General features: G+C 37.9%; 1 protein-coding gene and 1 pseudogene across 2 annotated transcripts; both read right to left on the bottom strand.

Moving 5' to 3' along the window:
• Positions 1-139: 139 nt before the first annotated feature.
• On the bottom strand, positions 140-3,262 carry LOC143890733 (1-aminocyclopropane-1-carboxylate oxidase 5-like; annotated as a pseudogene). Its single transcript, XR_013255235.1, has 3 exons — positions 2,840-3,262; positions 1,124-1,441; positions 140-533 (listed from the first exon to the last, which is right to left on the bottom strand). The product of XR_013255235.1 is annotated as a 1-aminocyclopropane-1-carboxylate oxidase 5-like (transcript).
• Positions 3,263-6,181: 2,919 nt separating this feature from the next.
• Positions 6,182-9,908, bottom strand: LOC143889625 (1-aminocyclopropane-1-carboxylate oxidase 1-like). Its single transcript, XM_077393898.1, has 3 exons — positions 9,497-9,908; positions 8,282-8,603; positions 6,182-6,571 (listed from the first exon to the last, which is right to left on the bottom strand). Exons 1-3 carry the CDS (start codon positions 9,871-9,873, stop codon positions 6,302-6,304), a joined length of 969 nt encoding a protein of 322 aa, XP_077250013.1. The 5' UTR covers positions 9,874-9,908; the 3' UTR covers positions 6,182-6,301.
• Between the last annotated feature and the right edge of the window lie 2,654 nt (positions 9,909-12,562).

Genomic DNA, 12,562 nt, shown 5'->3' with positions numbered 1-12,562 from the left:
TCTCTCTTCAATGATGGTGGAAGTTTCCCTATCATGACAGCTACTTGAAAGTATTCAGCCAAGAATGAAACAAATGTGGTGGTTCAACCTTATCTGACAAAGGAAAGGATAAGCCTTTATATAATAAAAAAGGTAGAACTCAGGCATCAAATGACTTTGTTTATATTGAATTATTCCCATCCAAATTAAGAAGAAACCACAACATTTTATCTCACAAAAGATATTTATCTCAGCCAAACCCTTCTTAATCATGCTTCATTTAATTAGTGATAGCATAGTGGGAAATGGTGATGGCATCTTCAGGTCTAGAAGGTAGGTGGGTCCTATTTCTTATCTTCAGTTGTTGATAGTCCTTGTACAAGAATCCTCTGTATTTGGGTGCCTCTCCAACTTCTCTTGTGAACTGAGGCAACGGTTCAACCCACTTGTCTCCACCTAAAGTATAGAAGAAACAACAAGAGTGACGGCTCCTCCCTTCTTTACTTACTACTCTGTGGGTAGCACTTTCGAACTTCGTGTTGCTCAGCACCTTTTAAATATTCCAAACAAACAAACAAAAAATGAAAGATTACAAGGTAGTTTAGAGTATTGATTTAGACATTAGAAAAATATTAAAACCCAAAGAATCTTTCCTCAGATGTAAAATGGGTGTAAAACAAATTTTATCCCCATTTTTAGGGTGTAAAACAAATATCTTGTCTATTTTAGGGTGAAAATTTTGTTTTACACCCATTTTACGTCGAAAGAACTGGAGCCATGCCAAATCTGTATTTTCTTGTATGATAATTTACCTAGTGGGATTGTTCACCGCGGAAAGATAAATCCTTAGATAAGCTTTTCTTGGGTTTGGCTATCCAACTTGGATGAGTTTATCTTGAAATTATTTTGTCTGATCTTCACCAATTTTTTGGTAATATTTTTTTGAAATAATGAACTGTTTGGTTCATCCTTTGAAGTAGGCCCTACTTTTTGAAAAGTATTGGACTTCGCGCGCACACACCATATAAAATCTCTCATCCACTGAACTCTAGTTTTAGGTTGTGGCATCTCCAAGATGGGTCCTACTAAAAAGTATCTGATAGGTGGATCCTACTAGATGAACGGTCCCAATAATGCTAACATCATTACTTCGCCTAAGTTGACGACAATGGTACCCTCTTTAGGGGTCACCGGAATCCATTCTCCGTCCTTCAATACCTCCAGCCCTCACACGTCGTCTTGAAACACAAACGTAAAGTAATTCGCGTCTTCGTGTTTACTTTTTCCATTGTTTTCAGTCGCCATTGCCGGAAAATAACGAAGAATCACCATAAAATCACCACTCCGGTCATTGTTATATTCTTTGAGGAAGTTGTGTGGAAGCCCCAAACATTCATTGAGAATCCCCTCAAGTAGTAATGCAGTTTTGTTCAGGTGGGAAGAGATCTCTTCTAGTACTTTGCTGTACAAAATCAACAATAAAATGTTTTTTTTTTCTATAGTTAAGCTCGTAAAATTTGGCGCACAAAAATTTTACATAAAATTTGTTTTACACCCAATTTTCGAAAGAAAGTCATAAGAAAAATTGTCAGTTTTAATAAATGGTACTGTGAGATGCACTTATGTGTGAAACTCAATGATCTACACCATTCTTACAGAACTCTACGAAAATTTGTAAGATTCTTGAAAAAATCCCAATTTTTTATGAACCATTTTAAAATTTAAAAGATCTCAATAAAAGAAAAGGGCGGCCCAAGGCACGAGGCTCCCACCATTGTGAGGTCTGGGGAGGACTAGATGTACGCACCCTTACTCATGCTTTGTAAAGAGGCTGTTTCCGTGATTCGGACCCGTGACCACTATGTCACAATGGAGCAACCTTACATTGCGACAAGGTTCGCCCTCTTTTAAAAAATCTCAAATAATTAAAAAAATCCTCGAAATAAAACAAAATTTTCAATTTTAATATCAATAGTTCGTCAATTTCCCATTTATTAGTACATATCTTATGAGAAATTCAAAATTATCGGAAAACAATTGACCGGCAACATGAAAATTGATCTGTGGAGAAACAGTATATGTCCATTTTCCCCTCCACTTTTGGAAGGGTTAGGATAAGCTTATCTAAGCTCGAGGTCAAAAACTCATGTGGGCCCACATTTTTGTGGGTGATCCAAAGCATCCATTTGAAAGGCCCTTACATCGATAGAGTGTGTACAAAAAATCAGCCCTATAGGATCATCCTAACCCTGCCATTTGTGGAGGGAAAAAATGGGCAGAAACATGGACACAAAGTGTCTGTCCATTTTCCCCTCCACCTTTGATTGAGTTAGGATGATCTTATGGGGTTGATTTTTAGTACACCCTATCCATGGAAGGGCCTTCCAAATGAATGCTTTGGATCCTCCAAAAAATGTGGGTCTGCATGTGTTTTTTAGCTCTCTCTCTCTCTCTCTCTCTCTCTCTCTCTCTCTCTCTCTCTCTCTCTATATATATATATATATATATATATATAGTAATTTGCTACCGTCCATCGCAGAAGGCATTCCCCGGCTCTCACATGCAACAGCCCATCCGCGGAATGCCTTCTGCGATGGATGCTAACAAATTCCATAAATATAAACAATTTTACATGTAAATTAAAAAACAAAGTGTTTTTTCAGAATTTTTAATAACTCTTCCAAATATTTATCAAATTTTTTCGAACATTTGCGTCGCTGAATTATCTGATTTGTGGCTTGCAAAAGGGCCGACATTCAAATCCCTTGATTCAAATGGTTAAGCTGCGAGATCTCTACCATGGGAGCCACAAAATGAGTGGTCTAGATCACGATTCATGTCAGTAGTAAAAAAAATGTACCGAAAATCAGGTGGGTTAGGAGCGTAGACATTGAATGGTGCGAAATCTGAACCGTCGGATGGAATGAACATGAACAAGTACTCCTTTAGAACAGCCGAAGTCCCCGGCTGACGGTTGTAGCCCGGCGGAAGAGGAACGCCGTTGCCGGTGATCGGCTTTGACTTGAGCTTCTCTTCAAGTGGGTATTGAAAGAAGGTCTTGGAGAGCTCTATGACTTTAGCCATGAGGGTGAGTGGCACCCCATGGTTATGTATTTGGAAGAAACCAGAGTCAGAACATGCTTGACCAATGGTATCAATAGCCTTCCTCTTGCCTTCCTCATCTCCTTCATTAAAGAAAGGAGAGAGATCTACATTGGGAATGCTAGGGTTAGACATCTCTGCTACTTTTTTTTGCTATAAGAAAGCGAACCCATTTGTTCTTATTAATAGATGGAAGACTGACTAAAAAATTAATACGGGTGAGATGTGGCTTTCAGTCTTGTTTTTGTTTTTCCCAGGATCAATGGTAAAAGGCACTTTTTGGGTCCCACTGTGAGAGTGAGACATAAAAGGCATCGCACCTATGTGAAATAAGACCAAATAGCCATTCATGTGTAAGATTAAGGATTAGAAAAATCAATTGTTAATTAGAGATGCTTTATTCTTCCAAACACGAGCTACCTTCCATTAATTTGAAATAATCATAGGGAACATCTATTGCCATCTATACTGTGAGCTCTACATTAAAAGTATCCACAAGCATCCAACAGGATGCAACAAATTGTGCCAATGAGCATTTTGGAGGTTGTCCAAACCGGAATAATATGCAATAGCTGGAAGGCAAGGCTACCAAAAAAATAAAAAAATGCATGTGGACTTTATGAAATATTACAGATGTTTTACGATTTCCAAGCGCATTTCTTTTTGTATATATGTTTTATTTGTAATCTAACCATTGTGACCTGGTGGTCACGGAAACAGCCTCTCTGGAAAGCAGGGGTAAGGGCCGTAAGGCTGCTTACAACTGGCCCTCCCCAGACCCCGCAATAGCGGGAGCGATCATGAACTCTGCCGCCCTTTTTTTTATAATTTGTAATCTAACCATTTATTCATGTTTTACCGGGATAATAATGCATGTTACATATTTGAGTTACGGTGTATTCATATCTTTCCAGGAGGCTGGACTAAGAGCTCTTTGGTCTCTTATTGGCCCAAGGATATTGCAAGTCGGCAGGGGCGATGGCACTTGAAAGGGAAGGGGGACAATTGCCCCCCTTAATTTTTTGGGAAAAAAAATATACCTTTATTTTTTAATATTTTTTTTATACTTACCCGTTTTTTCAAAAATATGCCCCCCTTTCCAATCATCCCTAAGATAGAAAATAAGTTTAAAATTTTAATTTTACCATTTTTATATCCCTTCCTTCTAAAATATGCCCCCCTTTACTATAATATTGCTTTCATTTTTTTAGAGAAAAAAAATTACTATAATTTTTGCCCCTCTTAGTGCAAAATTTCTGGCATCCCCCCTTCAAGTCGGTCTTGAATTACGGAAGCATATGAACTAATTGGTTCCCTGGTACTGTGCACTCTTTTTTCAATGTTAAAAACTAGATCAAATACTGGAGAACTTGCTGAGTTGACTCTGAGTTGGGTCTAGGTTGAGGGGTAACTCAGTTTCTCAAATACTGGAAAACTTGCTGAGTTGACTCTGACTCTAACTTGATCAGAACTTGGGTCTAGTTGGAAGGGTAACTCAGTTCTTAATTTTTTCAAAACTCAAAAGAACCCAGTAATGTACGTAGTAAAAAAACTCAAGATGTAAAAATTCAACATAAGTTTTTTTAACATGTAAAACTTGATTGAGCGCTTAGCCCTGTTTGTTTTGGATTCTGAGAAGCAACTGAGAGTCCAAAACTGGATATGGGACTGAAATTAACGTAATTTTGAGTCCAATATCCAGTTTGGGACTCTCAATAGGTTCTCAAAATCCAAAACAAACAGGGCCTTAAGAGTTTCAAATCAGCTCTGACTCAGGCATTGATCGAATCAGTTTAAGTTTTGAGTTTTGAACCATGTTCCTTTTTTTGTTCTGCATCCATCAAATCATATTTAGGAGTTGCATCTTTGTTGTCAAAACTGTACTATCAGGAACTGGTCTAATTAACAGGTTTTGATCCTGCCAGTACACTTCTATATTATTACCAGTGGGGAATAGGAAGTGGAAGTAACTTGTGTTTCTAGTCGAACTCTTACAGAAATTCAGCTGTAAACTTTCGAGTTTCATTGAAAATAGAATAAGTTGACATTTAAATTGTTTTCTTGACCCATAGAAGCAGTAAAAGAGTTTTTGTTAGGGTAATGGGCACCTCTTGGGACATGCATTGTCCAAAATAGATTCAATTGAGTATATATTGTTGAAGAAAAATAAAGTTAAACAAAATACCAAAACCGTCAAATCCGCGCATCCAAACGGCCCCTAGAGTAAAAGGAAGAATATCTACATTACAAATCCTTTTATTTACCCAACACACATGGTGGAGGGCACCCCTGTCACGGAACACATGCTCAAGATGATGGATTTCCTGAATGAGCTGGATGTGTTGGGTGCCTCCTTGATGCGGAATCTCACATAGACATTATACTGTCTTCTCTCCCTGAATCCTTCAGCACGGACGTGACTCGTGAGTTGCAAACTCAAATTGTGGTATATGCTTAACTAGTTCGGGTCTGTTATTAAAAAAAGGTTGTCTATCATTTGCCCCCCTAGAGAGAGACCCACACTACTATATTTTGATAATAGCACTACTCAGTTTTCTTTACCTAGCTTTTCGTGGTTGTTACACACTTACACATGCTATCAACATCCCTATCTGTAATTTGTGAACACTTTTTAATTAGCTTCTCATGACTTATAATACTCAGGACACTACCAATATAATTAGCTTTTCATGGCTGTTATAAATTTATAATACTCAAGATGCTTTCAATGTAATTAGCTTTTCATGGATGTTTACATACTCAAGATGCTACCAACGTCTAATCAGTAATGTGTAGACGCCTTTTTTTTAATTAGCTTCTCATGGCTTTTATCATACTCAAGATAGTATCACCGCCAATCAGTAAGGCATAAAACAAAGAGTGTCATTAACATATGGTAGTACCGAGTGCATATGGTAGTACCGAGTGCCGACATCTCTCTCTCTCTCTCTCTCCAAAAAGTTCTTTTACTCCAATGACAGTGGAAGTTTCCCTACCATGATAGCTAGTTGAAGTGTTCAACCAAGAATGAAACTAGTATGGGGGTTCAACCTATCTTATAAAGTAAAAGATAAGCCTTTATATAAGCAAGAATTAGACCTCAGCCATCAAAAGACTTTGTTTTTATTGAATCACCCCTATCCAACTTCAGAAGAAACCACAACATTTTATTGCACAGAAGAGATTCATCTCAGCCAAACCCTTCTTAATCATGCTTCATTTAATTAGTGATAGCATAGTGGGAAATTTGGATGGCATCTTCAGGTCTAGAAGGTGGGTGGGTCTTGTTTCTCATCCTCAGTTGCTGATAGTCCTTGTACAAGAATCCTCTGTATTTGGGTGCCTCTCCAACTTCTCTTGTGAACTGAGGCAATGGTTCAACCCACTTCTCTCCACCTAAATTGTAGAAGAAACAACAAGAGTGACGGCTCCTCCCATCTTTTCTTACTACTCTGTGAGTAGCACTTTTGAACTTCTTGTTGCTAAGCACCTTGCAAATATTCCAAAAAAAAAAAAAAACGGAAAGATTACAAAGGTAGTTCAGAGCATGGTTATAAATTTCGCCGAAATCGAAATTTCGGCAGAAATCCGGCAAAACAAGAAAAACACTATTTTATTCTATACAAAATTTCGGTTGAAACTTTGGTAAAATATTAACTTAAATTTAAAAAACAGGTTTTTGGGTGAACTTTCGAAGAAAAAAAAAAACGAAATTTCAACCGAAATTCCGAAATTTCGGACGAAATAAAATATCATTTCGGGTTTATGTGATTTCGGTGTCGGTCTCCATCGAAATTTCGGATTTCGGTCGAAATTTAAAACAATGGTTCATAGTACTGATTTTGACATTAGAAAAATATGAAAACCCAAAGAATCTCTCCCTGGGCATAAAGGGCCTAAAACAAATTTATGCCCATTTTTAGGGCGTAAAATTTGTTTTACACCCATTTTACATGGAAAGAACTGGAGCCTGATGGGCCAGGTTCCTGTTTTTTCATTATAAAATGGGTGTAAAAGAAATTTTACACCCATCTTTTTCACTTTAAAATGGGCCTAAAATTTGTTTTAGACCCATTGTACATCGAAAGAAACAGAAAGGGTTTTTGTTAGGGTAAATATTAGGCAAGGGCACCACTTGGGAGATGCATTGTCCAGAATAGATTCAATTGAGTATATAATATTGTTGAAGAAAAATAAAGGTATAAAAAGAAAGGAACCGCCTCCTCTTGGTATGTTCAAACTTAATTTGGATGGTGCTTCTTTTGGTAATTCCGGGCCGGCCGGGGTGGGAGGGTTATGCCGTAATGGCGAGGGCGTTGTTCAATGGGCCTCCTTTGGTCTGATTGGTGTATGCGATGCTTCGGAGGCGGATTCTACGGTATCAAGAAAATAAGTGATGATTGTCTTGACAAGGTTATTATTATTGAAGGGGATTCCTTAGATGTTATCTGGTGGCTTAAGTGGGGAGTGGTGCCTCCTTGGAGATTCTTGCCGTTCATAGATGAGATCCACGAGATTATATCAGGGTCATCGGCTGTCTTGAAGCATGTGAGGAGGCCGGCCAATGAGAAGGCTGATCTGTTAGCCAAGAGGGGTGTGAATAGTGACTCTTTACAATGGTTTGATTATTTTCTCCCTTGATCAGCCATGTCTTGTTCTGTTGATGTTGTGTATTTTATGTTTCTGCTTTCTTATCCTGTAATCTGTTCTATTGGGCTGTCCCACCTCGGGCTTCCCTTTCCATTCTAATATGATTCACCATTTCAAAAAAAAAAAAAAACAGAAAGGTATAAATACCAAAACCGTCAAATCTATTTTTTAAACAAAAATCATTTTGGATATAATTTTCTTCATTCTTACCTTTTTTGTTGAAACCAAATCTATATTTTCTTGTATGATAATTTACCTAGTGGGGTTGTCAACCACGGGGATATAAATCCTTGGATAAGGTGTTCTTGGGATGGGCTATCCTGCTTGGATAAGTTTATCTTGAAATTATTTTATTTGTTCTTCACCGATATTTTTTGGTATCAAACAAATGAACTATTTGGATCATCCTTTGAAGTGGGCCCACTGATCTCTATTTTTAGGCTGTGGCATCTCCAAGGTGGGGCCTACTGGATGAATGCTCCAAATCATGCTAACATCATGTCTCAAAATATTTGAAATGATCTTTTTAAAAAAATAAATACTCTTTCACCTGAATTACGTCGCCTAAGTTGACGACAATGGTGCCCTCTTTAGGGGTCACCGGAATCCATTCTCCGTCCTTCGACACCTCGAGCCCTCCCACGTCGTCTTGAAACACAAATGTCAGACAATTCCCGTCTTCATGTTCACTTATTCCGTTGTTTTCAGTCGCCATTGCCGGAAAATAACGAAGCAACGCCATAAAATCACCACTCCGGTCATTGTTATATTCCTTGAGGAAGTTGTATGGAAGCCCCAAACATTCATTGACAATCCCCTCAAGAAGCAATGCAGTTTTGTTCAGGTGAGAAGCGATCTGTTTTAGTACTTTGCTGTGTATAATCAAGAATAAAATGAAAGTTTTCTTCTTTAGGTAAGAAAATTTGTAGATTCTTGAAAAAAAAAAAAAAAAAGTTTTTTATGGATTATTTTAAACTTAAAAAAATCTCAGATAATTCAAAAAAAACCCACAAATTAAATACAAATTTTCCTATTTAAATATCAATAGTTTGTCAATTTCCCATGTATTATCTACAAATCTTGAGAGAAATTCAAAATTATTGAAAGAGATTTACTAGTAAGACGAGTCTTGATGAACGAAAATGGCCATTACACATTGCACATGAATGAAAAGACATTTTTAAGCCCCTTTTTTTTTTTTTTTGTGCATGCCTCAATCTTGCGAATGAGATCTTTCTTCGGCACCATTGAATCAACATGTGGTGCCCCATCATATCAACGGTCCCAATCATGCCACATCCTTTAGATCATGATCATTAGAAGATATCTTGTAATTTTTTCTAGCAGAAAAATAAATTTATATAATAATTTATCATGTAAATAGTAAAGCAAAGAGTTTTGTTCGAATTTTTTGGGAAATGATATCCCCCCCTTGGGGGCCGATAAAATCCCGGCCCCTTTTAACGTTATTCGTTAAGTTTTAAAGGCAAAGAAAAATGTTAAAGGGGGTGAATTTATCCTCAAGCAGTGAACCATTCTCCCAAGGGCGTCGGGGGGATATCATTTCCGAATTTTTTTAATCTCTTCCAAGCTTTCATCAAAATTTTCAAACATTTGCCTCGCCGAATTATCTGATCTGTGGCTTGCAAATGGGCCCACATTCAAATCCGTGGATTGAAATGGTTAGGTGGCAAGATCTACCATGGGAGACACGGAACGAGTGGTCAAGATCCCACCAATCTCATGTTGGTACTAAAAAACATACCTAAATTCAGGTGGGTCAGGAGGGTATACGTTGAATGTCGAGAAATCTGAACCGTTGGATGGAATGAACATCAACAAGTACTCGTTCCGATCAATCGAAGTCTCCGGCTGACGGTTGTAGCCGGCCGGAAGAGGGGCGCCGGAGCCGGCGATCGGCTTCGACTTGAGCTTCTCTTCAAGTGGGTATTGAAAGAAGGTCTTGGAGAGCTCTATGGCTTGAGCCATGAGGGTAAGTGGCACCCCATGGTTAAGTATTTGGAAGAAGCCAGAGTCAGAACATGCTTTAGCTATGGTGTCAATAGCCTTCTTCTTGCTTTCCTCATCTCCTCCATTAAAGAAAGGAGAGAGATCTACAGTGGGAATGCTAGGGCTAGACATCTTTGCTACTTTTTGCTCCGAGAAAGTGAAGCCATTTGTTCTTATTAATAGATGGATGACCTCACTAAAAAATTAAAACAGGTGAGATGTGGCTTTCAAAGTCTTTTTTTTTTGTTTTTTTTGAGAGAGAGAGAGAATATTTATTGTAAGAGGAATGATAGATGCAAGGGCGCCCTTGCATAAAGAGCTGGAAAAGGGCCCTTGATTGGATCCATCGTATATAGTTAAGAGAACAACTAAGGAGAAAGTCACTTTCAGGATCAATGGTTAGAGAAATTTTTTGGGTCCCACAAAGAGGCATAGAAGGCACCTAAGTGCGTAAACCGACCCAGGCAGTCTGCACCTAGGGGTGTAAACGGACCCAGGCAGTCCGATGCGTCCCGAGTATTTGAATATTAATGAATAGGATTAACTATAGCAGCGGGATCTCAACATGTCTATTGGATCCATATCCTAAGGTACGAAATTATTTTGGATGGTGACCCAGTTGTAACCACAAAATCCGAAATTATTTTGGATCGCGGCCCAGATGTAGCCACAAAGTCCCAGGGAGCATCTAGATTTGAATAAATGGTGCCATTGTATGAAAATACCCTTCATATTTTCATTCATTTATTATACTCATGAGGGTATTTTCATAACATTTAACAAGTGTACTAAAAATCACAAACATTTCATTTTCCAGCTTTAGTTTCAATAATGATTCTCCTCTCTCTCTCTCTCTCTCTCTCTCTCTCTCTTAAGTTTTTCTCTCTTTCCTCTCCCCTAACACTAAGCCCTAATTGTGTCCATTGTCCAAGTGGACCTTGGACACTCCAATGGACGGTCCGATTCAAAATGGATCTTGACCTGGCTAAATGGTTGCCGTTGTAATTATCAGGTTTAGAGGCAGAAGTAGGGCCCAATTAGTGTCCTTTTAGGAAGAAAAACGTAATTATTTTTAGTATTTTATTTATATTTATAGGGATTAATTTTTGTCTGTTTTCTGTCTTTTTCCTTGAAGAGAATCTCGAGACATGTCTTTATTTTTGTGTCATATTGAGGGATGTTATTAATATTTAATGTATATAATATATTATATGGGAATTGCTAGCGTCCATGGCAAAAGGAACTGCCAAGACTAAACTATTATCGTGTGTTTTTCAGACAGAGCATAAAGATAGTAAATATATTTGTAGGGATTTTAGCCGGTTTTCTGTTATTTCCCTATTCTCATTATGGCCATCCTCATATCTCTTTCCAAGTACTTCCAAAGCATAAAACTCCAAAGCAGAAAGAATATGAATATGCAGAGGAGGTCGATAGTTATCCTTTCCAACAACATCTTGGTTTTGAAAAGCTCAATTTTAATCACGTCCAACAATTCTCTAGTAAAAAATATTGACAAAAACCAAAACCCTGTTTGCTTCTATATGAAGGTTTTCGTTGAGCCATGTTGAAAACTCATAGACAAACTGTAAGTGGTTTATAGTAATGATAAATTCGCACCCTTTGTAGGATAATTCAAACCCCTTTAGGCTTTGATTTGGATGTCCTATGTCCCAAAAACAAAATTAGTATTCGGGGCCCATGCGTGTAAGTGTGTTGCACGCCATCAAAACAGGTGCCAAATGGTGGGCCGCACCTGAGAATCACCATTTTAAACCTACTTCTCCCAATTAAAATAATATAGGCGTATACTAATATATCAAACCGGGTAACACAACCCTTTGTTTTGGTGAGTTTTTATATGGGGGCATATGCAGCACTCGTATAGCTCAAAAAGGAAGCAGGGCCCACTTGAGTAGATGATCCAAACCATTCATTGATAAGCGGCCTTACCCTGAAAATGGATGATAATAAGAATAAATGATCGAATGGACTGATTTACTAATTGTCATGAATAAGGCATGGGCCCTGATATGAATGATCCAGATCATGCAAGCATCATCTGGGTGGGCAGATGTCAAGTTCTACAAAAATTATCTAAAAAAAAAACATGGCATTTTAGTAATTTTATTGGAGAATTTATATGATGGGTGGCCGTGAAAACACGTGAAGTCTAAGAAAGTAGCTACGGCCCACCTTTTTTTATGATCCAAACCGTTCATCAGTTTGGGCACAACGTAAATAGGTTGTGCCCCAAAAATCATTTCCATAGGATGATCCTAACCCTCCGATCTGAACTGATCTAAATATGGAGATTTTCAAAAATCATTTATAGAATCTTCTACAGATCGGACGGTTAGGATCATCCTATGGAAATGAACAGATGAACGGTTTGGATCATCAAAATAAGTGGGCCGTACCTACTTTCTTAGACTTCACGTGTTTTCACGGCCACCCATCATATAAATTCTCATTTTATTGAAAAACATTTGTCAAGCAGCAACAAACAGACACGTTTCCATAGTCAAAATAGGAATATTGGTGTTCTTGTAGCGTACTGATAAATTCACCACCTTGAAAGAACTATACACCCCCATTGAAGAAGAATAAGAGTGGTCCCACCTATTACAATAGATGGGGGTGGCCGGGGAAAGATAAGAAGACGAAAATATAATTTCTCTTATAGTCCTAAAATATGGAATATAATACATTTAATGAGATTTTATATGGGACAATTATATATGGGAAGTGATAAATCGGCCCTTTTTTTTCTTTTTTCTTTTTTCTTTTTCTTTTTTCCGTGGGAGAGGTTTCGAATGCT

The sequence above is a fragment of the Tasmannia lanceolata genome, unplaced genomic scaffold (genome assembly GCF_043159265.1).
Source record: "Tasmannia lanceolata isolate RefF3 unplaced genomic scaffold, GAP_Taslan_0.1 ptg000013l, whole genome shotgun sequence".
In the NCBI taxonomy this organism is placed as follows: Eukaryota; Viridiplantae; Streptophyta; class Magnoliopsida; order Canellales; family Winteraceae; genus Tasmannia; species Tasmannia lanceolata.
The sequence above is the reverse complement of the archived record's forward strand: the minus strand, read 5'-3'. Positions and strand labels throughout refer to the sequence as shown.